This window comes from Trachinotus anak, unplaced genomic scaffold (assembly GCF_046630095.1).
Source record: "Trachinotus anak isolate AG129_WGS33_773 ecotype Australia unplaced genomic scaffold, CSIRO_AGI_Tana_v1 ptg000008l, whole genome shotgun sequence".
In the NCBI taxonomy this organism is placed as follows: Eukaryota; Metazoa; Chordata; class Actinopteri; order Carangiformes; family Carangidae; genus Trachinotus; species Trachinotus anak.
Genome location: NW_027273859.1, coordinates 4,881,730 through 4,909,278, shown reverse-complemented (window position 1 = coordinate 4,909,278; position 27,549 = coordinate 4,881,730). Strand labels below are relative to the sequence as shown.

General features: G+C 43.9%; 1 protein-coding gene across 5 annotated transcripts; it reads left to right on the top strand.

The window, feature by feature from the left end:
- Positions 1-215: 215 nt before the first annotated feature.
- mtmr3 (myotubularin related protein 3) lies at positions 216-27,467 on the top strand. Of its 5 annotated transcripts, none has more exons than XM_071481989.1 (22): positions 216-416; positions 2,441-2,481; positions 3,787-3,843; positions 5,214-5,303; positions 6,104-6,220; positions 8,363-8,383; positions 9,334-9,416; positions 10,210-10,376; positions 10,474-10,570; positions 10,951-11,064; positions 11,970-12,160; positions 12,451-12,582; positions 12,750-12,861; positions 13,979-14,174; positions 14,427-14,612; positions 14,894-15,064; positions 15,591-15,736; positions 16,185-17,724; positions 17,827-17,937; positions 18,089-18,177; positions 19,661-19,687; positions 22,241-27,467. In XM_071481989.1, the coding sequence occupies exons 3-22, from the start codon at positions 3,841-3,843 to the stop codon at positions 22,410-22,412; spliced, it is 3,765 nt and encodes a 1,254-aa protein (XP_071338090.1). In that variant the 5' UTR covers positions 216-416; positions 2,441-2,481; positions 3,787-3,840; the 3' UTR covers positions 22,413-27,467. The 5 variants fall into 5 exon arrangements, with proteins under 5 accessions (XP_071338090.1, XP_071338089.1, XP_071338091.1 ...); XM_071481988.1 differs by having other exon boundaries at positions 2,406-2,481; XM_071481990.1 differs by lacking the exon at positions 8,363-8,383 and having other exon boundaries at positions 2,406-2,481.
- The last annotated feature ends 82 nt before the right edge of the window (positions 27,468-27,549 follow it).

Here is a 27,549-nt window from a genome sequence, read left to right as displayed (position 1 = left end):
TTATATCCTTCACTATCTGGAACACCAAGTCATTTTCACAGTGCGCCTCATGAGCAGCGTTTCGATCCTTCGTGTCCATTATGTGTGTCACTGACATCAGTTATTCCGGTGGTCTTCTGTCACAGCCACGAGCCCACGGCGCACTGTTTACATGACGGTACCGCGTGGTGTGTATGAGCCCCTCCCCCGCCTGGAGTACCGCGCCGACGCGATGACGTCACAGATCACGTAGGTTGTCGGGCTCGAGAATTCGCTGCGATGGCGACGACGGCTCTCTGCTGGAGAGGGACGCAGTGAAGCTGGCCTCAGCTCGGATATGACTAATGTTTATTTGATCGAGGTTTATTTACTGCTTAGTAATTGCACGGGCTTCGGATGAATCTTCGGCTTCCTACTTCTCGTCACTCCTTTGACTGGTGAGTCCGCCGGTTGTGGTCGTTCCTTGGTGTGTTTTGACAGAGGCCTCCTTTTTGGGGTCCGCCCTCCATCTCATAACAACAAAAACAGAGAGCTGCGCTAGCTAAATTAGCTAATGTTAGCTAGCCGCTGTGCTGACTGGTCTGTCTCTCAGCTACTAATGGCAAACACGGAGTACTATGAGATTGCAATATAACAGCACACTATTGACAAGTAAATGTTAATGTCCGCTGCTTGCAATTTAAATATCCACTGCGAGCTAAGCGTTAGCTTGCGGACATTACTTTACCGACGTGTTATTCTTGATTAACTATTAACGTTAGCTAGCTGCAGAAAATCTAGCTTACCGTTACTCAAGGAGAAGGAAGAGCTGCAGTTATTGTAGCTAGCTAGTTACTTTTGTCCATTGACATCGGTACTTATCTATCTGACCAACCTGTTTGAGTAACTGTCGTGTTAGCTTCTGACTGTTTGGTTTGTTTGGATGGTTTCGCCACAGTTGTTAATGTTAAGTTGCAGGGCACTTAGCTTGCTAGCACTCACTGTAATATTACGATTCAGAAGTGTTTGGGTTTTGGGTAACGATAGCTTATTTTGAGTTGCCAACGTTATGTTTGTGTAGGTAACTTAAAATATCATTAACGTTTTGGCAACGTTGTAATTGCAAAGTGAAACAGTGGCTCTAACTTTCAGCTAGCGGAATCTGATTTTCAGACACGACATGGAAGCTTTAATGTGATTCTTAATCCTTTAGTGCCATTGTTATGGTCTATGTTGCGACCTGGCCGAAAACGTAGTCAAGCTAACTTTGAGTCATTGCAGTCCATCGTCTCAGTCAGTATTTCTTTTTGAAGCTTGCTAGTAACAGTTAAGAGATCGAGGCGATTTGCCCGATATTGTTGCCCCCTGTGATGCATGGTGGCCGGTCACGGGATAGGAGTAATGTTAAGGCTCTAAGGGGCTTAGCCTTCCCTGTGTGACTGTGAACTAAGAGCCAGACTGAGCTGTAGCTACGGGTCATGAGCCTACTGTGGTAAACAGAGCCGTGTGCGTGTGGCAGATATGCTTTATCAGGAAGCACTGGCAGCAAAAGCTGGACTCCTCGGCCACTGAAGTAGTGACCTCCCCTCACTGCTTCACACCACTGTGAACGACCTGGCAGTGCTGAGGACCACAGCTGCTGGTGGTGCAATGAGATTTTTGTCTTCTGTTTTCCCTTTGGCACCTTAAATGTGCCAGAGAAGGTGTGTTGAGGTCCTGAGCAGCTCATTCACTGACCTTCTCAGATCAGATTTCAGGCTCTGCAAGAGAAGCTGACCTTTACAACTATTTGTGGGCCTGTACGCTGATAGATTTCTAACAGGTTCCCTCTTTTGCAGAGAGATGTTCAGCAACATCGCTTCCAGGCACCATCTCTGTAAAGGCAGTTTAACATTACCAGAACAAAGAGTTGGTATCAATACATGTTCTTGGTGAATGACATTAACATAACTATTGCACACTTTGCAGGACATTAATACCACCCACTAGCCAAGTGCTGTGAAATGTTTGTGAAATGTGTGCCTCACCATTTGTGCTGGTTACCAGCCATTGTTGGGGAGTTTGACCTGCCATACCTTCCAGTGGCTTGTATGAACTTCTAAATGCGGTAGCAGAGGTTTACACAACAATATGTATGTTGTATTTGCGAAGGTGAACATTAGCTGATCAGTTCACGTGACTGAATCATGTCTTTATGCTGGCTAGACTGTTTAATGCTTCAAGATCCAGCTCCCTTTTTTCCCATTCCACAACTGAGTTTAAGTGGTATCTCTGAGCTCACATGCAAGCCACTGTGACCACCACAGCTATATTTGCCAGGGAATCAAAAGAGCTTCTGTAGCTTGAATGTCTTAGTGAAAAAGTCTGCTGTTTATAAAGCAGAGACACGTTTATAAGGAAAAGCATTTGCTCTTTATTCAGTTGCATGTTTGCCTTCATTTGCACAGATTTCCATGTCTTACTTGTGAGAGTTTCCAAACAGGATCACCAGGACTGCTCATCATCCATTACTGATTGTCTGTGGTAAGTCTAAATTATGTGTTATATTGCTATTTTTATATGACATTTTTAGGCGTCTGCTGTTTCTATGACTGTGTTGCCACCAGTAGTCTTGTCCCTTTACTAAATGTAATGGAATTAATTGACTATAAGCTTTACGGAAGGCCACAAGCCTGCTGATGCTTGCCAAGCCTTCCCTTGTAGTGCCATTTCATGTAGAATTGATTTGCTATCGAACGTTTTGAACATGACTGCCCTAGCAGGGGCTCACGGTCTCCTGGTCGATTATGGGCTACAGTTAGTTTTTGTTGCTCAGGCGCTTGCTCTGAGACGGTATTTACAAATCCTGACGTTTGTGCACAAGACCGCAAATATAGGTAACTACTCTGACTGACCACTAGATTGTTTTTCTTGTGAGTTTCTTGAAAATGTGTTCACATGCAATCCAGTTAAATCCAACAGGGGCACTGCAAAATAATGTAGGAAAAATGATGTTAGTGTGATTCACCATTTCAGGTAGTAATTTCATCCAGAGTAGATTCAGTCAGCCAGTAGATGAAACTCAACATTTGCTCTTTTAGGGTGAGCTGAGCATTTGGTGAAAAAAAAACAACACTAGAATTACAATGTTTAAATGATAAATATGTATATTTTGGAAGTTGGGCATTTTGTGCCTTTACGTGAGAGTGGACAGGAGAGAGATGGGGAATTACATGCGACTAAAGTCCCTGGCTAGAGTTGAACTGGGACGTTGTAGTTTGTGGTTTCCTGGTTGGTGCCTTAACCCCTCAGCCACCGGGGTGCCCTGATAAACTTATTTTTACAGTTAGGACGCTATCCATCTCCCAGAATGAAGATTTAAACTAAAAGCCATCAAGTTTCAAGCAAACAGACTCCCCGAGAATGTCCATGAATAATAAATAGTGATCCTCTGATTTGAACAACTGAACCCTGTAAACCTATTGAATTGAATTTTAAAACCAATCATTAATATTGATGCTCTCCCAAAAAAAGCTGGGTGTCAACAAAAAGCAGTTTGACAATGTCCTTAACTGACCAAAAATCAGTGCTGATAATGAGGCTTTGTCACAATAGACAATATTGAACAGTGTTTTGATCATGAATCCTGTTTCTACAAATGTTGCTCCATACCCGGTGGTACTCGCTGCACAGCATCTCACCTCAGGCTGGAGGCGGAAAAAGTAGATCTTAATTTGAAGTGTGTGGGTAACAAGTGTTTTAAAGATAATGGGTTAAAGATAACATGTATTTCATTTACATGCTTTCAGTCAGAATTACTTATCAACTGTCTGTGTTGTTCCTGTACAGACTGATCCAGGCCGGAGTTCCTTGTTGGGTGACCCACACTCCTTCACAGGGGCCATGGTAAAGTACCATTACTTCATGCATGCTTTGGAGAGTAGCTGCTGTCTGTCTGGTGGCCTGTGTGCAGTCTGCAGAATCGGAAACTCTCCATTGATTTTCACCCTTAATCAGCTGTGTTTACCAGGAAGCAGGCATTCACACCAGCTGCAGCAGTGTCAAAGGTCCTCTAAGGCTGCTGCCTAAGTAGGGCAGCTTTCAGTTTTCATTGCAGAAATTTGTGTTGTACCGTAGCACTGTGACATAACCGGTAGATCGGATGTGTTGCCTATTGAACTGTGTGTATGTGTGAGTCTTTTTTGTTCTTGGCATGCTGCTGCGTGGCGGCTGCCCCCTGGCTGGCCTCAGCACACTGCTCCTCCAGCCGTGGCGACTGTGTGTATCAGTTTGGCTCATGCTGAGCCAGCATCCCACAGGATGTGCTGCCAATGTCCGTTATCTGCCATCTCTTTCGACCACCTTAATCTTTCTTTGCACAGTGTTCAGACTAGATTCTGCTCCTGACCAAACACAGGCCTTAGATTCATGTCGATCTCTGTCAGCACAAGGCCAGACATTTTTTTCCACCAGTTTGCCCTTGAGGAAAAATCCCTGACTCTGCTTGTATCCATGTCTGGCATTCCCCACTGATAGGCATCCTCTGTGAAATGTGTTCATCTTGGACAAGATTACTGTGACCTCAAACATTCGGTCCTGAAGAAAGCCTGATTAGAAAAACTTCTTTTAATTAAAAAAATGTGCATAATTTGATTTTGCCAGCCAAAAATTTAATGTAGACTCTCCTTTCTTTTTAAGGTCTTGCAGATAATTTACCATGTTTATTTCCAGTTTTAAAGCACTACATGTCATTGGCATCTGTAATACCATGGCTCATTGTGCAAGGGGTGATTATAGTAAATTAGCCCGGGCTACATTTTACAGTGTGGGTGGGAAAGATAAGACAACCACACAAACCAGTATAAATGCAGCTCGGTCAGGATGGTTTTCAATCATCTCTGTCACAATAGGGGTTGTGACACTTCTGTACTTTCCAAATAATGTGAAGACAGTCGGATGGTGCCATGACTTGGTGTGTAACAGAGGAGTAACACCCAAAAACTTCTACTATGGTGGTCTTTTTTAAGGCTTTCAGCCCCCCGGGTTATGTCTGCAGGGCAGCTCCGTGGTCACTGCATGTGTCACGGTACATGAGCGTGTGACAGGAGCAGGATGATAAATAAAAGAATACTCAGCCAGTCTTCCCTGGACAAACACTTATTAATTAACACTTATTAACATATTAAAACTAAAGAGAAGTATCTGACTGAAAGAAGGTTGTTGTTGTTAAAGCTGACTCGAGTTCAGTAAATAGTTAACAGACCTTTTCTCTGCAGGAGGAGGAGGGGCAGCATAGCTTGGAGTGTATCCAGGCCAATCAGATCTTCCCCAAGAAGTCCCCCGTCCTGGAGGAGGAAAACATGCAGGTGAGGAAAACGCTGCCCTAACTGCTTATCTCACGCTGTAAAAGAAAAAAACCCCAGTTAACCTGACAGTAATGTGTAAATATGTGGCTCAGTCTCGTCTCTGTAATCAGTTACATAATCATCCTGCCACATGTGACTGAAGCTTGCTTTCAGTTTTGACCAGTCTCAGAAGCAAAGTGTCAAAAGCCAGGTGATCTGATCTGACCTGACCTGAATTCTTAAGATCGAAAGTAAAGATAATTATTATGAGGAAATGATAATGAGAAGCTGAGAAGCTGCAGGTCAGCTTTAGTTGTTGGCCAACTGGTCATTCCAGGCTTTTATGTTGTTTCACTAGTTATGATGTATTCTACTTAGTGCTTGTATGTTTTCAGTCAGCTGGTTGCTGGTATTTAACGTGGAAGTTGTGTAACTTGCAAAGTTTTCATTTCATCAGTTAGTGTTATGCTGTAGCCCACTGAAAATAACTGATCTGTCAAGAGCCTTTTTTGCATAGGGGGTACGATAAAAGACAAGAAGTCAGAAAGGTAGTAAAGTTCCTGGGTTCTATACAAAGTTCACTTGGTGGTTAACTTCTTGCAGTGGAAAAGCTGTGTAGAGTTTGTACTTAGAATACCTGCAAGAATGAAACACTTGTAAAATTATCTGGTAAACACTGGTAAAAACTACAAGATAGTGATGGTAACCATGTCTAGTGAAATACTGATCACATCACAGCCCTGCGTGCAGACGTCATCATCACTGCTGATCTTTGTGATGCTGTAGTTAGTTTGAAATGTTTTATCACCTGCTGTTGCTAGGTGCCCTTTCCTGAGCTGCACGGGGAGTTCACAGAGTATGTGGGGAGAGCAGAGGATGCCATCATCGCTATGTCAAACTACCGCCTGCATATCAAGTTCAAAGAGTCTGTTGTCAACGTAAGTATCTTTGAAAAGTGTCTGATGAGCTTCAACGTCAGATACAATTAGAGAATCTCTTTCACACAGCTCAGAATAACTGGAGAATGAAGTACATTGTTTCTACTCGAGGCTGTGAATCTATTAATGTTTTGTGAATGGGCAGAGCCGGGGCCATTGTGGCAGTGTCGTGGTGACCAGGCCATTCAGGGCTGATCTGCACTGGCAGCAGTGCCGCGTGACTCTTCATCACCTCTGTTTCTTCACCCGCCTGCCTGCATTGCTTTCTCTCTGCACTTGCCGTTGCCATGGTTGCAGTGATTCCAGAGGGGATGCATAATAGTGGTTCTCTCTCTCTCTCTCTCTCTCTCTCTCTCTCTCTCTCTCTCTCTCTCTCTCTCTCTCTCTCTCTCTCTACCACATAAAGAGAGAGACTAGCTTTGTGACCAAGTCTGGTCACCTTCTAAAAAAACGGCCTCATATGCCATTGTGAAGAGTTTTATGCTCTGATTATACTGCTGCTAGACTGGCTCCTCTAAATTTCTGAAAGTACAACTTATTACAACTTAGAGTCACACCACATATAAAAAAATACATACACACATACATTTGTACATATGTATGTATGTTTAACATCTTGTGAACTCACACAGGGTGGAATAACTAAAGAACTTTTTTTCCCAGAGGCTATTCCCTTTATATGCAATGTATATCTCCATAATCTACCCACATGCTATTCTTTGAATGTTTCTTTACTCACAAATGAAGTATTTGCCATAATCCGTTAATGAAATTGTTCCCTAAATGCCCAGGGCAGCTGGTGAACTGCACCAGAGCAGCATGTAAGAGCAGGAAAGTTGTGCAATGACAAATCATGTGCTACAGGAAAACACTTTTGGTTGTTTCTTTTCCTTCTCTCAGAAGTTATCATCATCTATGGAAGTGCAAATAACAGTTATTCTTATGATAGTCATGGTCAACAAGTCCCATGAAAAACCCAAAACCAGTGATGAATTGATCCTATCAGCAAGTATTGTCTGTTGCACAAAAGCTGGTAAAACGCCACAATGAGTCAGTGAGATATTCATTCAAGTCCATCAACATGGACTCTGGTCCTGCTGCTGAAAACACTCTGTACTGCACATAACAGGCCTATTTACACTATTTACACTATTTAAACCTTAGACCAACCATATGTTCTGGGAGAGTATTAAGCCATTTAGAAAATGAAAGTATATATTTGTGACTTGTTTTTTTTATTAGAAAATGAAAGTAAATATGTTTTTAAAGATGTACGTAGTAACATTCAGTGCCGTAGACAGAGTAGGGATGTCAGAGGGAGACACTTGGTTGGTTTTGGTGTTTTAATGGGATTTGTTGACAAAAATAAAAAATTTAAAATCATCAACCTTTTCTGTTAAATGATGTTATCAAAGCTCAATTATATTACTATAATGTGTCTGTGGCATTGATTATTGAAACTGTCAACTACCAAAACTTGTCATTGAATGTTGAGATTTGCTATCTTGTTTACTTATTTATTGATCAAATAGGTCTGACTATGCTGATTGAAATCACATTTTGTTGGAGAGTGTTTTATTCAAGTAAAGTTCTTATGTGGCTGCTTGAGTTAAAGCAAAATTTAACATCTGAGATTTTTGGTTTAAAACCAAAGCTCATGTATGATATCAGCAGTAGATGTTAAACAAACTCATTAGTTTATCCTTTGGTTCCAGTGAGTGCATCCATCTGAGTGTTTCCTGTTGCTACTGGGTGCCTGTTACGTGTAGCTGGGTTTAATTGGAACCTCAATGAGCCTCCGGTTCCTGGCACACAAACCTTGTCTCTGTGCTCACATCAGACAGAGCCAGCGTTCTCTTCACACATATTTGGGTGTGTTGACGAGGCATTTGCATCACATGGCGGAGTTGTCAGAGCTCACAAATTCAGGGGTGGGAGGTACTGGAAGAGAGCGAGAGGCTGTTAACAAGCAGCTCAGGAATTTAATGGTGGCCAGATCAGGGATGTAGATTAGAGGGCAGGAATTAAGTTGCAGCAGCAGGATGCTCGAACATCCGGAATATGTTGCGACGGCAGCCCTGCACAGACAGAAAGTAGATCCAACCACTTTGATTATTGTTCTCTCTGTTTTGTTTTGGATAGAGTTGTTGTTGTGAGGTGTCAGTAAGTACCCAGCAGACCTGCACGGCGTGGGGTGGTGGACTCTATCATTTGTGTGTGTATTTGTTTGTGCCTGTCTGTTAACTAGCTGGTGCCAGGCAAATAGACTCCTGCTTGTTCACCCCGTTTAACACCAGGTGCTGGATTAAAGCTGACGTGATGAAAAAATATGTGTGATGAAAATCCGTCCACACAAAGCATTCAAGCTGTCAATCCTTCAACACATGAAGAAAATCTCCATCAGACAGTAACCCTGTCATTGCACTGATGTAGTGGAAGCTTGACCGGCTGATGACTGGCTGTCGACCGTGCATGGCCCTGGACTGTGTGTGAACAGCAGCTTGAGCCGCACTTTTTTATGAAAGCCCACTGTGCTGCTGAAAAGGGCTCCTACTGTAGCTAATTAACAGAGCTTAGTCAAAAGCAGCATAGGTATTTCCCTGCAGTATTCAAAGTATGCTCTTAAGTCTCAACCACATGACAGTTCTGTACTTTGCATGTAGTTTGCCTCTAAAAGATAAGACTGTAGCTGAGGGCGGAAAGGGAAAAGCAGATACAAGCTCTTCAGGAGGAGTGTTTTTGTGCTCCCATATGCAAACTTAAGAAGATTATTTATATTAATAGAGCTCAGGGGTGTAATATGAAAAATTAATGGAAATGCACCTGGACAAGTAATCTGTGTGACCTGTGTATTTTTAGCGCCATGCCTCTGAAGGGCTTTGGTTATACAATGAAATATATGAAAGAAAAATGTGATGCTTCAGCACATCTGGCTGGTTCTTGGCATGAAGGTGTTTTACTGTGTTGACAACCACTAATTTTTTTTATGGATTGTAAGTTGCAGTCTACCACACTACTTGTACTGACTGCATGGTTTTGGTTGGTGCATTTTTCAGTGTACTCTTTGATATTACTGTATGAAGTTTTGATGTTCCCTTTCTTTCACTCTGCAGGTCCCTCTTCAGCTTATAGAGAGCGTTGAGTGTCGGGATATGTTCCAGCTTCATGTGACCTGTAAGGACTGCAAAGTCGTCAGGTATGTCCTGCACTGTAAAGCCTCTCCAGCTGTTACCTCCTGGTTGTTAAAGGTGAAGAAAACGTGATTTCGAATCGTGTTTTTTCAATATGCAGTTGTCAGAAAACGTGATGTTCTGTGCAAAGCATTTGATGTCTGGAAAACGGATAATAATACAAACTAAAAATCTCCAGAGTTTATACTGACTTTGCTTACAGAAGTCCGGATGTCAGGTTTAAAGTTGCTATGGTAACATTTAAACATGGCGACAGAGAGAGAGTCAGTGATGCAGACAAGCTGTTTAATGCAGATGAATCAGTGAAATATGTGTAGGTATAAAACATATGCTGCGCTGCTTCTTGCACGAAACTGTTCACCAGATCACACATCACAGGTGACGTACAGGGGAGAGCAGTGTTCTTTAGGAGTTGTTTTTCTGTCTGACAAAACCCATTTAAAACCCAGTGAGATAAATGTTAAGTAAAAAAAAAAACAAAACAAAAAAATCATGAAAAGAAGTTAACTGCAAGAACTACCCGAATGACTGCATTTGCAATTAATACCTTTTTAGCCCATTCCCAACATTGAGTGTGCTGTACTTTCCAGAACACATCAGTATGGAAGCACATGTTTGATGTGATCTGTGCTTTCCACGAACAAAGAATAACAGTTTAGACAAGTTTATGCTTGATTCTCAAGTATCCATATTGTACTTGTATTATTGCAGAATCAAAATGCTTTTTTGAGTACCACGATTTAATAATGCTATTTTGTAGCCTGATGAAGGTGTTTTGTGATTGTGTTGCGTTCCCAGGTGCCAGTTCTCCACCTTTGAGCAGTGTCAGGAATGGTTGAAACGTCTGAACGTGGTTGTTCGCCCCCCCTCTCGCCTGGAGGATCTCTTCTCCTTCGCCTTCCATGCCTGGTGCATGGAAGTGTACGCTGGCGAGAAGGAGCAGCACGGCGAGCTGTGCAGACCAGGTATCCTGCTGTCTCCTACATGTCCTCACATAACCCCAGCAGAACCTCCTCCTCTGCTCCCCTCTGGTCTTATCAGACATCTCTGCTCTCTCTGCAGGCGAACACGTGACCTCCTGGTTTAAGAATGAGGTGGAGCGGATGGGCTTTGACACTCAAAACGCCTGGAGGATATCAGACATCAACAGCAAGTTCAGGTAATGACAGCTTTCCTTCAGGATATATAACCTGCTACTGTGCTGATTTCCATCACTCTCAGCTGGAAGATGGATCCGTCCTTAGCTTTCATCGGCGTACATCACAAGTAAGTGTGTGTGAGTGTGTGTGTGTGTGTGAGTGTGTGTGTGAGTGTGTGTGTGTGTGTGTGAGTGTGTGTGAGTGTGTTAGATAGTGTGTGGTTGTGTTATTGTACGCCACTGGTGCTGCACCCTGGGCAGATAAGGGCCCAGCCTAGGATTATGTGTCTGTGGACAGAGACTTTTGTTGAGCCATTGCAGCCCCTTGGTGCTGCCTCCCTCCTTCTCCCTCTCTCTCTCTCCTTGTTTAGCCGTTGCTCTCGCTCTCTCTCCTCTGCCAGACTTTGCCCCAGCTATCCCCAGCAGCTCCTGGTGCCAGCATGGATCACTGACAAGGAGTTGGAAAATGTGGCAGCCTTCCGCTCCTGGAAGAGGTTTCCAGCAGTGGTTTATAGGTTGGTTTGTGTTTGCTTCCCCCTGAGCTCTTCAAACCAGAAGGTTCACTTGAAATGAAAAGCCTCCTCATGTGTGATTGGCCTTTGTGTTTGAGAAAGAAATGAAACCATCTTCAGAAGATATCTGTAGGGCTCTATATCAGTGCCACTTTGGGCAGAGTTCACTTTGGACAGGAAAACCACAATCTACAGCAAATTGCTAATAGATAACTTCCTTCAGACTGTATCTCTCAATTTGTGTCACAACCACCAAAAACTACTGACTTAACCAATGACATGCAGTGCGTCATGGCTTCAGTGAATTGTGGTTATTGTATTTTTAACAGTGCCTTGCTTGGGAGCCTTTGATCTTTTGTTTTTGGAAAACTACTCAAACCAGAAACCTAAAGCTTGTGCGTTACAGCAGCTGAAAAGAATAAAGCCAGTGGTTCCCACCCTCTTTGTCTTATGACAAGAAAAGAAGGTCTGAACCAAAGATTCATGTTTCACTCTCAGATTATTTTCTCTGATTTTTTTTTTTATAGAGCTGAAATAATTAGTTGATGACAAATTCATCAGCAACAGTTTAAATAATCCTAAAAATTTCTTTGGTCATTTTTTAAAATAAAAAATAAAATCAAAATTTCATTTCCCTGATTCCAGCTTCTCAAGTCAGAATGTTTGTATATGACAGTAAAGTAAATACTTCTGTGTTTTGTGCTGACACTGGAAATAGCTCTGTAATTTTCTTTTAAATCAGCAAAAATGTAACAAATAAAACATAATATTGTGCAAGAGAAATGCAAAACAGATGGTAAATGCTGTCTGTTAACTAGGACATTACCCACAGATAAAATGAACAGTCAGTGCCATCTCTTCAGGCAGTGGACTGGCTGTTAATTTGTTCTGGCTGACCCCTCACACAGGCACCTAAGCACGGGGGCTGTGATCGCCCGCTGCGGTCAGCCAGAGGTCAGCTGGTGGGGCTGGAGGAACGCTGATGATGAGCACCTGGTCCAGTCCATCGCCAAGGCCTGCGCCGTGGACAGCAGCTCCCGCAAACACCTCCTCAATGGCACCTACACCAACAGCTCAGACCTGCCTGATACTGACTTTGGTAAGAGCTCACACTCAGCCAGCCTCACTCACCCTCTCAGACATACTGTAGAAACCACACACAAACACACACACTCTCTCACAGCTGAGCACACACCCACAGCCACACACAGACGTGGATTTGCAGCTGACACTGTTGCACAATCCAACGTGTCAGGGCTTGTCTGTTCACACAGACACACAGATCACAGTAACATCAAACAGAGTTTTTTTTGAAACCCTTCAGCTCTAGTTTCATTCAGCCTGAATTACACTGGGTTTTAACTTTGCAGTGTTTTGTGTCTGTGTCAGAATCCTCCATGACCAACAGCTCAGAGGTGGAGACGTTGGTCATCCAGCCCCACAAGTTACTTATCCTGGATGCCAGGTCCTATGCCGCTGCTGTAGCAAACAGAGCCAAAGGGGGAGGCTGTGAATGTCCAGGTAGGTCCTCTCAGCTCAGTCCCTGATTACAGGCAGAACTAGGTCAATGTGTGCTGTGGATTCAGTATCTCAGTTAACCACAAATGCAATTGTTCTCTGTGCTGAAATCCAAACTGCCACTAGCTTTTTTCTTTTTTTTGCTCTTATTTGTATTTCTCTTGTTCCAGAGTACTATCCCAACTGTGAGGTGGTGTTTATGGGCATGGCCAACATCCACTCCATCCGCAAGAGTTTCCAGTCTCTGCGTTTCCTCTGCACTCAGATGCCTGATCCAGCAAAGTATGTTTTTTTTTTTCTGCCTCCAGCAGTGCCTCCAGGTTCCCCTAGTTGCAGCCCCACAGCTCTGCAGGCAAAAATGATTAAACCCAAAGCTCTCAAGCTTTGCTGTAGTAACTGTAGGTAACTAGTAATCACAGCTGTGTTTTGGCCTTGGCCCTACATCTGTGCCTGATTTAGAAAGCCTGGACCATCCCCAAGCGGAGGATCTCTTTCCATCTACTCTCCCAAACTTGATGCCACAATGATGAGAGGAAATCAGAAAACAAAAACAGGCTCTGAAAAAATCCTCCCAACGCTGAGTGCTGGCTTTAATATGGTCACACAATTCATGTCCATGTGCTGTCATATCTGTGTCTTCTGAAGGGTATTGTGCACAAACTTTATGATGTGAAACCAGACTAAATTGATTTCTGAAACTCTCTGTTAATTTTTAAGCATTACACCACTATACCAAGATACTGAGTAGGACCAGTGGCTGAGCTTTACATCATAAACATAAAAAATAGACAGTATAAAGTGTCACAAGCCTCCAGTCATTCTGTCATACACCCTTTATTTTTATAGAAAAGACAAACACACCAATAGTGCTTAGAGTATTATCCCAGATAAGATAAGACAAGTGAAACATTTACTCATAATTGAAGTCGGTCAAGGTGTATACACATCGCACTCTGGTCACCAGTGTCATATGTTGAAATATTACTATATGACCAAACAGGCTAAATAGTCTGTGGCCATTTGTGATTTTGGGCACCTGACAAATGCAAAGTCCACTTTTAGCTCTGTTTTTTTTTTTTAATCTTCAACAACACTAAGCAAAAAAAAAGATCTTTTTCAGATCTTTCAGATCTTTAGCTGCTAAATTCTCCAATTAAAAATATTAAGAGAGTAGAAAGACACAGATTTACATCACAGTTGAGCTCGTAGCTATACAAAGCTGTGCAGAAGTTGTTGACAGGTGTTGCAAACTAGCTGCGGCTATAAATGCTGTGGTATGTGGCAGTGGATTGTGCTAAGCACTTGTCCTTATGAAACATGTGGCATCACTCAGTGTCTGAGGCATACGAGGTGGTCTGATGTTTACGTTTTTGCTCTGTTGCTGTCTGTGTGCCTGCAGCTGGCTTTCTGCACTGGAGAGCACCAAGTGGCTGCAGCACCTGTCCCTGCTGCTGAAGGCGGCGCTCCTTGTGGTCAACGCCGTGGATCGAGACCACAGGCCCGTCCTGGTGCACTGCTCCGACGGCTGGGACCGCACACCTCAGATCGTTGCTTTGTCCAAACTGCTGCTGGACCCTTATTACCGCACTATAGAGGTACAGATGAAGACTCCCTGTCTTTTAGTTCCATTCCCAGCCCATTGTTAGAGTTTTGTAATTTTTATTTAATTTTTCATTTTGTTTTCACATGAAAACTCATGAGGCAGCTACAAAAACATTTAATAACAGAAAAACTTTATTTTTCTCCCTTAACTTTTAAAAGACTCTGTGTATGATTGGCCCCCAAGTCTGATGATATCATGAAGCAACATTTGATTGAACCTAAGATCTTGTGATGTCTTTGTGCAGGGCTTCCAGGTTTTGGTGGAGACCGAGTGGCTGGACTTTGGCCATAAGTTTGCTGACCGCTGTGGCCACGGAGAAAACTCTGACGATCTGAACGAGCGCTGCCCTGTCTTCCTGCAGTGGCTGGACTGTGTTCACCAGCTGCAGAGGCAGTTCCCATGTTCCTTTGAGTTTAATGAGGCCTTTCTGGTGCGTACAAGTGGTGGGAATCAGACACTACGACTGTAAAGTCATCTCTTAGATCCTGAGATTAGACACTGCAGAATGTTTTCATCTACGTAAAAGGAAATGACATTCCTCTGATTCAAACGTATTTGCGTGCAGGTTCCGGGTGTGTGACACTGATATGCATTTACAGTCTGGCTTTGTTCATGTGTCGTACGAGGAAACGCTTGTCATCTCTGCTCTCATTGTCATATCTAAGGTGTCTGTACAGGCCTCTACATGTCTGCTTGTGTGTGTGTGTGCAGGTCAAACTGGTCCAGCACACCTACTCCTGTCTGTTTGGCACCTTCCTGTGTAACAGCGGCAAGGAGAGAGAGGACCGCCACGTTCAGGAGAGGACGTGCTCAGTGTGGTCGCTGCTGAGACCGGCCAACCGCACACTAAGGAACATGCTGTACTCCTCACACTCCGAGACCGTACGTCCACTGTTTCTGAAGCATGTTCAAAAATGTTTGATAAAACAGAGGAGAAAAAGAAGAACACAATAATGAGGAAAACAAAGTCTAGCCCCCTCTGGGTTTCCAAATCCTGCAGGTCCAGACAGCAAAGTCTTCAGCTGTATTAGGATGAAACCCAGAGCTATGTATTTCATAATGTCTTCTTAGATTTATTGTTAATTGCTGTAGTCTTAAACTCGATGTGGGAGTTTTTACCACCCTTCTGAGAATTGCATTTTGTGGTTACTGCTGTTTATGTGTTTGCATTTCTGTGTGTGTGGGTGTCATGGCCATAAATTCTTGGCTACCATGAGTGGAAATCATACTCCCAGAACTGCATTCACAGGATCTTGTCAAATCTTACTCAAATGTCCATGTAGCCAATTGATTTTTTAAATTTTCTTCCCGTGTTCACACTTTAAAGACTTGTTGCCAGAGTATTTTATTAGTTTCTTCTCCTGTCTCCTGATGACATCCTGAGCTAAATTTGCAGCTGTTATTGCAGGTTCTCCATCCAGTGTGTCATGTGCGTAACCTAATGCTATGGACGGCGGTCTACCTGCCCAGCTCCTCCCCCACCACCCCCTCCGATGACTCCTGCGCCCCCTACCCTGTGCCCGGTGCCAACCCGGAGGATGCACCACTGGGCAGGTGAGCCTGGCGCGCTGGCACCCAAGCCCCCTTCCTCCTTCATGTAAGATAAACACAGGTCGAGGACTCCCACAGCTGGAGAGGCCCGGCTTTTCAACTCGTCTGCTTAGATACTTTGCTCTGCTCCAGCCCTCACAGCCACAGATACTGGTTTATGCTCTGCTATCTGCTGCCTCATGACAGTCATACCATGATGGAAGAGCAACAGGAAGTTGTTTCATTTTTATGACATAGTTTGACAGCTACCTCTGAGTTAAAGAGACCAAGTCTAAATGCTTCTCTTTCGTTATGTTTGTGCTGCGTTTTCTTGTTTTGATGAGGCTGACATGTGATTGATTTGTTAGCCAAACATTTCCTATTGATTGTGTGCAGCTTCAGACACTTTGAGCCATTGTTGTGTAATCAAATGCTGTTTCTGTGCATAATTCTGGTCTCATTTCCTCTTCAGATGCACAAAGACTCGCTCCTTTGACAACCTACCCAGTGCATGTGAGCTGGGAAGCTCCCTGGCTCCTAACCGCCGCTCCAGTGACCCAAGCCTCAATGAGAAGTGGCAGGACCACCGGCGCTCTCTGGAGCTCAACATGGCAGTGGGGCCTGAGGGAGGGGGGAACCAGGATCAGGAGGTGAGGCCTAATGGAGTGGGGCCTTATCCAGACGGAGTGGACTCTGAGCTGGACGACAGCCCACAGCCTCGGGACTCACACGCTGAGCTCGGACAGGGAGCCCCTGTGAGCCCAGCAGCAGGAGAGGAAGCAGAGGAGGCGGAGCTCTCTGTGGCAGTGGGCGTGGCTGAGGGCCAAATGGAGAACATTCTTCAGGAAGCCACAAAAGAGGAGGCGGGAGCAGATCAGAGAGAGGGAAGTGCTGCTCTCACTCATGTCGTTAACACTGTTGACACAGAGGTGGAGAAAGAAGTAAAAGTAGAGGACCAGGATGAGAGTGCAAAGGTCAATGAGGCTGAGATCCAGAGAGAGGCATTTGCTAACGGTCACCATCCAGAGAATGGTTTAATGGAGGCTGAGGAGGATGATGAGTCTCCGCCTCTGCACACACAGAAGGTAGAAGAGCAGGATCAGCAGGCAGCTGAGGTGACTCAGACACCAGAGGATCAGGTGAAGCAGGATGTTGAAAACTCTTCTGTACAAGAGGAGGTTGTGCATGGACCCAGTGACACTGGCTCAGGTGAGCCAGAGCAGCCTGCAGCCCATAGAACTATAACTAATGGCTTTGTGGACAGGTCACCTGAAGAGCCCGGTGTGGATGAGGAGACATGCCCTGATTCAGTATCTGACCGCGCTGTCCCTGAGCCGGGAGAGCAGGTGGATAAGAGGGCTTCCCTGATGGAGAGCTCCACAGAGACTTTAACTGAAGAGGCCTGCAGCAGGTTGGAGCTCCCAGCGCAGCCGCCTGTTAGTGTGAGCCGGGCGCCCTGCAGTGACGGCAGGAGCCAGCCTCCCTGCTCCAGGAAAGAGAAAGAGAAAGGGCTAGAAGCAGGTGAACACGGCTTTATCAGAACTTTAAACGGGGGCACCAAACGAGCCTCTGTCAGTGCCTTTCAGTCTGCGAATGCTGACCTCAGCAAGGATGGGATTTGTAACGGTGACAGCTCTGATGGAGAGCCCTGTGGAGGTCCTCACTGGGCCAAAGGGAACGGGGAGCGGGCCCCTCTGAGTCGACAGATGTCCTTAGCAAGTTGTAACTCTCTGATTCTCCATCCACGGGGAACTTGCTCCCAGCACCGCTGGTGCCACACCCTGCTGGGCCGGGCCGCCATCAGCCCAGAGCAGCCAACACGCAGTCACCTGGACGATGACGGGCTGACGCTGCACACTGACGCCATCCAGCAGAGGCTGAGGCAGATCGAGGCGGGGCACCAGATGGAAGTGGAGACTCTGAAGAAGCAGGTGCAGGAGCTGTGGAGCCGCCTGGAGAATCAGCAGCATCCCGGCTCCCACAGGATCAACGGAGACGTGGGAGACGAAGTGGTAAGATACTGACAGGTTGACCATGAATCTTTTTACCACCTAGAGCTTTAAGTTGTAACTGCAGCCAGATAGACTCCCTAACATTTGATTGTCTTCACGCAGACCTCAATGACAGACTCGGAGTACAACCTAGACCCCAACTGTTTGTCGCGCTGCAGCACAGAGCTCTTCTCAGAGGCCAGCTGGGAGCAGGTGGACAAGCAGGACACTGAGGTGAGCAGCCGGGCTAACTGAAGGATATTTATTTGGGAGTGAAGGAGCAGAGCTCTTAAGCAATGGCTCTTTTTGTTTAGAGAGCTTGGATTTATGGACCTCAGGTTTGTAGATGAGGAGCTGTGATCTGACGTTGCTCTGTACGTTGCAGGTCACTCGCTGGTACCCTGACCATTTGGCAGCCCAGTGTTACGGCTGTGAGAGCAGGTTCTGGCTCGCCACCAGGAAGCATCACTGCAGGTAAAGATTGAGGACTATCAAGCTGCAGATGCACAACCTGTCCTCCTCTCTGTTCTGTTGAAGCTTAAAGAGAGTTTCTCTGTTAAAACTCGCTCCTCTTGTCCAGAACTGGTTTCTTGTATTCAGATACACCCAGACCTGGTCTAGATTCATCTGAGGCAGCTTTAAGTTCACACCAGAATCAGAATGACTCTTGAATTCTTCTCAAGTAATTTTTTATGATGGGGTTTTACCTGAAGACCAGAGCTCAGAATCAGGCTGTTGACCAGTTTTGGTTTCCAGCAGGGAGTTGCTCATTCTCATTGATACACATATGCTGGTGTGTGTGTTACTAGCACAGTAAGATGAAAGTTCATGGTCCGTCCTACTCTGTTCTATAGAAGCATCTCTCACCACAAGCAAATGTGGTTACTAGAATCAGATCTCTTTAATATGTTTTGGTTTGTATCACACCCGTAGTTGCAGCTGTCCTACATTTCCCATAATGCAACTTGATATCACCTCTTAAAGGAGCTATTTGTAAGTTTTGCTATTGCTTCATAGCCATTTTTAGTGTTGACAGTTGTTTACTAACCAGTCTAGAGGAAACGGGAGTTCAGCATCACACTTTATTCCTCCACTCACCAACAGCTGTCTCCAGAGGTGGAAAGTGACGCTGGTGTTGACTCGTCTCTTCACTCTCCTAAAGCAGCTCACTATAGTTGCGCTGCTCCGAGGACATAACGTAACCTCTTGTCTTGTGAACACAATGATGGCTGAAGCTCTTATCAAGTAACAGTCTTCGCCACCCACTCCTGGCAAGAGAGCAACAGAGAAAACTTACAAATAGCCCCTTTAACCCCTCCCCCCAGGCGGGTAAACACCCCTGGCTTTCAAAGTCCACATCTGCAGTTTGTAACGCAGGGTTTCTGAGATGCTCCTTGAATTAAAGGCCAGTCATGGTGATCAGTTGTTTGATTCATTTATTTACTTGTGTGTTTGTTGGACCGGTCTTCTGTCCTACTCCGTTGTTCCAGGTTTTCTCAAACACATTTCTGTGCGGAGTAGTGTCCATTCAAAGTTTATTTGGAAGCATCAGGATATATTTTGGTGCAACAACAGATTAATTTGGTGTATTTCAGCTTTGTATCTCATTCTGTCAGCTGGTGCTATTTTCAGTGGTCCTATCATCTCGTCATGTCACTGTCTGCTCTTTACTCCTTTTTCTGCCTGCTGGGTTGGATCAAGTTAAGGCAGAGATTTTGGAGGATCCAGTGGGAAACAACAGTGTGTGGTTGTTTCAGCCCTGGATTCCAAACAAAAAGACTTGTTTTAACAGTAACGCCTTAGAGCTCACAACTGAGGTGATCTTAGATTTTCTGACTTTTTTGTTTTTGTAAAGCTGACACACATCTTCAGCAGGAAGTGTGTTTTAGTGTGTTTTCAGTTTTCTCCACTGTTCAGGCAGTTCTTATCCATTGTCTGCCCCTCTCCTCCTCTACAGTGGCAGGGAGCCTGTCCAGGAGGTCTGGTGAGATCCGGCTCCCCTGTCCCCCCCCACCACCTCACCCTCCACTCCTTTTACCAGACATTGCTGCACCTTCCTTGTTCTAATCCTTACCCCTCCCTCCATCCCTGTCCCTGTCCTTCTCCCTCTCCGTTTCCCTCCTCACATGCTGCATCAGGTTTTCCCTTCATTGTGTTTTAGTTGTCAGCAAATTCTCAGGGAAATCTCTCTTCATTTCTGAGATGTATGGACTTGAGTGTGTGCCCTGCAGTGGTTTCTAATTGGCTATGACCGTGAGCACGGTGCTGTCAGTGGCTCAGCTGTGTTCGGTCGAGGGCTGACTCTTATTTCTCACGGAAAGTTAAAATAAAAGAAAAAAACTTCCTCAACCTCAACCCTCCTCCTGCCATAGCGCCACATCAGCACCCCACCCTCCCACCACCCTCAACACACAACCTGGCAGCATGCTGCCCCAAACCAGCCCCCTGCATCTTCACCCCCCAGCAGCACAGCATGGTACTGAAGGCTGCTCAGTCCACCTGGTGCTATAAATGGCTGCAGACCCAGAATTAGATGAGTGTTATTATTTCTGCCCAGGGTGAGTACAGGCAGGTAGAAGGGACCACTGTGTGTGTAAGTGTGTGAGCATGGCCTTACATCTGAATCTGAGCATGGGTATCTGAAGCCTCCAGTGTGACCTGCCTTCCTGTCCAGTGATGGTAACCTGTGTTTTTAATGGGCTGAATAATCAAGTTAGCACTGCTGAGTAGATGGGCACCTCTGCTAACCCAGCATGTAGTGAAACTTCACAGCAGAGTGGGACTGGTAACAGGAGCAGTGTGCAAAGTGGAGGTCTTCAAGGGTCCAACACTCTGGACCTATCCTGACCCGGACTGTGGAAATCCCACCTGAACCCAATGTGGGTAAATTAGCATTTATAAAAGAGACGGGATCCGAACAGAAGGAAGAGAAAGAGAACACAAAGAGAACACAAACACCAACGGCAGTGTGACACATCATAACACATCACAATATCATCAGTTAACAAGCAGCCATGATGGAAAACAGAGGCAATATAATGATAATGTTAATGTAGTAAGACAAATTTATATAGATAATTGAAATTCCTAGTATCAGCCTCCTGCATGAGATATCAAAAGAGCTATTTGATATCTGTGAATCAAATTCTAAAAAACTGTCATTTAAGAGCAAATATGCTGTAAATTTGTGCTTTTCCCAAAATAAGCTCAGCTTCACTGTGAAGTTCACAGTTCTCGTTCTCCCTCTGTAACGTACCATGTGATCAGAACCGTGAAGACCTCCAGTGCAAAACTCAGGATGAAGGACTCAGTGCTTTGAGTTTCAGACCTGCTTTACTCCTGTTTTATCACGTGTCCCCGGTGATCAGAGTGTAATCAGACACAGAAAATACAGCACACACCAGGGTCCTGTTCTTCACATGTGAGCTTGTTAATCCAGGCTAACATGGTCCTTTTATTCTCATCCTACTAACTCGGTTCTTCAAACACAGAGATTTGGTTTGTCAATCTTGGATGAAATTATGTTGAATAACTGAGCTCTTATTTTGAAAGAAAGGCAGCATGATTAGTGCTGATTGTTTGATTTTACCTATAATTGGCTGACATGTTACTACTGCTACAGATATCGGACCATTTTAATGCAGCTACGCAGAAGTTACCTAAAGCCAAAAGAAAACGTATTCTAAATACACAATGAAATCCTGCCAAGAACTCCAGTGAAGCAGGATGAACTGCAGCCATAATCAATATCACTTAATTATGAACACTCCAGTCTGATCTGCTGGACTGGTCTCAGCACTGATTCTGATCTAAGTCACAGTGGACCACCACCTCTGTTTTTAGTCCCTGACCTCATGTTACCTGACATGAAAATTATTGATAATTCAGATTATTATGATTTCATGCAGTGAGGTAACGTAAACCAGAGCAGTGGTGTCAGATTGGTTCTCAGTGTCAGCAGGTGACCTGAAGTTCAAGAATTAGAATCAGGACAGAAAAATTTGATTTAAACAAGATTAAAAAAATGTTTAAATGATAACTTTCCATCAAAATCTCATAGTTAACTTTTTGATGGCTCCATAATTCCTATAACAGTCAGACACTTATAGTTGGATAGATTTCTTCTGGTCTTTGTATTCTCGACTAAATTTCGATTGGTTCTTGTTTTAGGTAAACTATTTATTTTTTCTATTGTTTTTTTTAAACCCTATTTTATCATCTTTTGCTATGATATTCACACCAGAAGCTTCTGACGTTTTCTCCAGTATTAACATGTTATCACCTAAAATCAGTTTAATTTAATTGAAAAGCCTTGAAGACAAACTTGAAACTAAGCCTTGAAGAACTCTCAAATCCAGGCTTGTGCCAAACCATCAACAATCAAATCAAACTAACTCATGTATGAAGAACAGGGCCTTGGTTTAAATATGATGGAGCTGAGTCTCATGTAAACACAGTCTTAAAATGAGATGCATGGTAACTGTAGGTGAGGCTCCGTCGGAGAGTCCAGCAGTGACCGCTCTCTGTCCCCCTGCAGGAACTGCGGTAACGTGTTCTGCGCCAGCTGTTGTGACCAGAAGATCCCAGTGCCAAGCCAGCAGCTGTTTGAGCCCAGCCGCGTCTGTAAGACCTGCTACGGCAGCCTCCAGCTCAGCTCGGTTCCCCTGGACCTGGAGCTGGAGAAACCCATCGCAGCCAGCTCCAACTGAGGCTCAGAGGACCGGGACAGGAGAGCGAGTCAGGCTGAGCTGCCAGCCGCTGACACAGGCGCACTGCTGAAGAAGAGCACAGGAGCTACACAGAATGTCCCATGTACTTTGTGTGTGTGTGGCAGATATGGAGTTTAATGTGTATATACAGAGGATGATATGGCGGCGGAGCTGAATGACGTGTTTGCAAGATGCCGAGCGCTCTGAGCAGTGGGTGTGCACAGGGGTGGGTGGTGTGTGTGAGTGTGTGTGTGTGTGTGAGAAGAAATTGCACATTCGCCACATGGAGCGTCTGTGGCAGTGATGGGACTGCGCTCCGAGGCCAGAGGAGTGAGAACGGACGTCCTGGTGCCTTGGACCAGGCAGGCAGAAAGGGTCGACTCACTGTGCCACTGAAGGAGATTCAGTGGCTTTGGTCCATTGAATCTGTTTCCCTGCTCACCCACACTTCTCATCAGACTTCTACACACCATCATGGACTTCTTCTTTTCTCTGGAGGGCGTCAGGTCAGGAGTGATGTGGGACATCTCCTGGCAGCCACGAGACAGTCCCTCAGCATCAGAAATGTCTGCACAGTGATGTTCACAAATGTTATTTAGGGGGAAGCTTAAAGGGTCAGGTCACCAAAAATAAGCACATTTTCTCAATCATCTCTTACCGTATTTAACCTGCATCTAAATTCAATTTTATTTGAGATCTCAACTGTGAGATTTCTGCTGCCATCCCAGAAGTGCAGGTGAAATGAATTAGGCCTGAAAATATTATTTTCTTTATCAGTTAACCAGCAAATCATTTTATCAATTAGTCAATGCTTCGTTTTTTCTGTAAAATGTTGGAAAATAATGAAATTTTGCCATTAAGGCGTCTCAGAGCCCAGAATTTACATATTTAAATTGTTGTTGTTGTTGCCCAACAAACTGTCCAAATTCAAAGATGAGTTTAATGACATTTTTTTTTTTACACTTGAGAAGCTGGAATAACAGGGTTTGTCATTTTTGTTGATTGATGATTATTGAATAATATTTTGTGAGTTGACCATTCACTTCTGTATTAACAAATGGTTGTTTGTGAGGCTCACAGCACTGACAGCGGCATTGGTACTTCAGTGATCTAATATTTCAAAAGACAGAGTAAAGACACATATCAGAATCATTTCAGCAGAGGCCAATATGTCCTGACTTTTAGTCCCTCTATGGGCCAAGCTCCAAAAAGGCTAAATCCCACATTTCCCATAATGCAACTTGATAGTGTTTTAATTATTTGCTGTCTGCCAGGAAACCACATCCTTCAAACTCCACATTGGTATTCTGGTGTATGTTTGTGGTTTCAACACCTGAGTAGTGATAACCGTAATGACATCACTATAATGTCATCAGGGAAATTATTTTTAGACTTGACAAAGCTTCTTAGTGCTACAGAGGACATTATACAGTAGTTGTCCTCATGATGAGTACTCTGACCTTCATGTGTAAAATTGGTGTTTTCCCATAAACAATGTAACAACATCATTTATTTCCTCTTATCTGATTTAATTTAATTTGAGTGAACTGACCCTTTAACAAACTGGGCTGAATCTCAACTCAGCATATTTGCTTGCTTTTGTTTTGGTGAGTTTTTATCAGCTTTTCACACAGACCGACTCAGACGTGTGTGTGTGTGTCTATACAGAATATACAGCTTGACATGTAAATACAAAACAGAAAAAAACAATTTTGCTGTTTGGAGTTTGTGTTTGTAAGTGTGTTGAGATTCAGCCCAGAGCAGATTATGTTGAAAGCCTGCCTTTGTGATCATTAAGAGAAATGCTGTCAGGATCTTCAAATAGTTTTTCTTTCTTCTTTTGAAAACTGATCTTGACCACAGTGAGGAGAGTAAATTATTATTGTTATTGTTCAGCCATGTGAGTCTTACAACAGGACGTGTTGGTGATCTCTAGAAAAGGCTTTAGAACATCCGACCCTTTAACAGCTGACGGCTGATCAGCTCTTCCACCCTGACTGACTGTTATTACTCGTCCGCTGGGAGTGTAAACTGATGTGTTGTGGCGCTGTCGGTTTGTGTCAGACAGCAGACGAGCTGCAGGTTGTTTGTGCCTGACACAGACTGACTGACTGTGTAATCTCTCCTTTTAGCCATACCTTCATGCCCTTCACTCACAACCGCCCCCTTCTCATTCTTTTTACCCAGCAGGCACTGGGAGCTGGACATCTCCTCACTTCTCAATCGTTTGGTGGAAATCAGAAGTGAAGGTGTGAATTTGACACATCTAAATTTCCATGTTCAAATTCTAAAGACCTTCTTTTAAAAAATAATATTGTTAATTATTAAGGCAGCAGTGAACCGTGACCTCACTTGTGATTTCCGCTCTGATTGGCTGAAATGTGGAGGAGAGCAGCAGCAGCAGAAAGGGCTCTTGGCGTTTTCCTAAAAGTCTGTAACTCCACATGAAGTCTGTCAGAGAAGCTTCACTGAGACGCCCTCTCTGCCTAAAACACACATTCAATGACCTTGCACACATACACTAACACACATACACATTTTTTGTAAAATAAATGAATAAAATAATATATTCAGATACCTATATAGCATTTAAGAAAATGTATAGAATTCTTGAATAGTGGCTCACTTAATTAGTCACCAAAAAGTTTTTTTATTTTATTTTATTTTATTTTTTTTTATTTCTTTGTTTTCTTATGTTGTCAATTGCAGAAAAATACCTATATTTTACAGCCTGTTGAAGATGACAGGTGTGTTTTTTAAAAATAGAGAAGCAGGGTGTCCTGTTTTGATGCTGCAGTGGTTTTCCCTTTCAAATGCGATCATTACTTTAATTTTATTTATTAAGGTTTTGTTTTTGAATTGCTGTTTTAAAATCCAGACAATTCAAATTGCCACAGGATAATCAGTGTTTATGAAGTTGGTTCTGATCTGTGGCTACGACGACCCTCGTCATTTCTGTTTTGTATCAGCCAATCACAGCATGAATTGTGGGTGAATGGATTTCCCAATCCACTTAAAAGCAATGTACCCGATGGGGGGAGGGGGGTGAAGTGAGAGGTGTCATCAAGCATCATGTGACCTCTGACCAATCACGTGAAAAAATAAAATAACGAGTGTGTCTGTAGTCAATGAGACGTCTATGCACTGAGAGAACTGTGGTCCAAAACAAGCAGCCTGAACCCAGAATAAAAGCCCCCTGACTCTCACACACAAACAGAATTAGTCCATTCTAACTCATCAAACGAACACTACCTCTACTTTGTACACACTCGTTCATGCACACACACACACACACACATACATACATTCACACTGAGCTTGTAATTGCTGAGTGACTCATTTTCCACATTCACGTCATCAAGAAGGGCCTTTGTTGTTATTATTGAAAATCTGTGTTTTGTTTCTTTCCCGTTAGTTAGCTGGAGCGTTAAAGGTACAGCACACTCCCGCAGACTTTCATTTTAATGATGAGCTTCTTGTTGAGACTGCCAATCTCTTTTATTTTCTCATCAGCAGAGGGCTGCCTGTGCCTCATTCAGCAGTGGGTCGCGAGACGACAAAGTTTTGACTGTCAGAGGAGATGCATAAATGTAACTGTGATCGACAGCCAGACTATTTAACCACACCACACCGCTGCTTCTCTGATCGTGTCTCCCTGACATCTGTTGGATTTAAATGTGGTGGAGGCAGATGATGGAAGTGTGCAGCAGTGGGTGGTCAGAGCAACAGGCTTGAAGTGTTTTTCTCACTGGCCTCCTGTGGAAGTGGTGAATGTGTTTAATTCAACAGCTCGACCTTTAGTCTTTGGAACAGAATAGAGAGAGAAAAAAAGAAAGAATTGTTTTCCCCTCAGATCAGATGCTGTGATTTCTGAAAATTACATATTTACAAAACACTTGAACAAGCGTTGTCATTGCAACAAGAGTGAGGCATCGAGAGACCAAACATCCATTTCATTTTGAATTTAGTTAAGATGGTACTACTGTGGCAAATTAAAATTTGGTTTGATCCTGACCAGCCTCTCTCTTCACCTGCAGACTAATAAACCAGAATAGAGACTTTATATCTCAGACTGTTCAGTTTATAATCAGTGCAGATGATTTACGTTACACTCTCCCCAAACTTATGTATGTGTCCTAAATGTTGAAAGAAAAGTTTGCCGAAGTTGCATAATTCATGTCCTCTAAACACAGACTGTCAAATGTTGACTCAATTAGAAAAAGATGGCTGGATGAGACGTGTGATTTCTCATTATCAGCCCAGCGTGAGGCCGAGGCTCTTTCACTCTGTCCCTACAGGCCAGCAGCACAATTCTCACTCTGTAATTTCACCACCATCACAGGCATGTGAGACACCAAGCTTGTCTTGTTCAACAATCCATGAATGTGAATTGTCTTTTTTAAAAAAAGGTGTTTTTGCACATGATATTAAGTAGACACTGCCACAGAGTGCATCAAAATAAAGCTGGGACGGAAAGTGTGCTGTGCTTTTCAGTATTGTACCAAGCATGATGGTTGGTGGTCATATGTGTGTGTGTCTGTGTGAGGTGGTAGTTGGGTAAGAGGGCGTCAGAACACACACAAGTTGCCAGGATGATCCCTTGCTGTGTTTTTTTTTCCCCTTCACAAGAAGTTCTCTTGGTCTGCATATGTTGTATGTCTCTTCACTCGCGCTGACGTGCTCTATCAGAGGTGTCACTGCAACGGCCCAGTAATCACTTGATGTGAGTGTGAACACGTGAATGCATCGAGCTCTGGTGTGACTGTGTGTATGTGTGTCTCTTTTGGTGGAGACTGGTGCCAAGCAGTTTTATTACGGGTCTCTCACAAAGGGATCACTCGTGCTTTTGTTTCACTTTCCTCCTTTTTTTTCCGTCTGTTTGATAAGCACTTTGAACCTTCTCATGTCTGTCGGAGGAGTGTGTAGCTGTACATAGCAATTTCCTGTAACAACAAGTGCTCCTTGTTCAGTCTGAATATTTTGTTTTGTTGGATTTACTTTAAAGAGCATTACATTGTTGTAGAATTAAAGGTAAAATAAACTAGATAAACCTACTGTGTTGTCTGCTAGCAGCACCTGATACCTGCTCTCACTGACACAAACTGACACGGTGGAATATCTGCAACTGAACACACAC

What these genes read in the sequence shown, in the direction of transcription:
- mtmr3 (XM_071481989.1), top strand. An exon ending in TGGACAAGCAGGACACTGAG is followed by an intron (nt 17,938 to 18,088) that starts GTGAGCAGCCGG and finishes TGTACGTTGCAG; the next exon opens with GTCACTCGCTGGTACCCTGA. An exon ending in ACCAGGAAGCATCACTGCAG is followed by an intron (nt 18,178 to 19,660) that starts GTAAAGATTGAG and finishes CCTCCTCTACAG; the next exon opens with TGGCAGGGAGCCTGTCCAGG.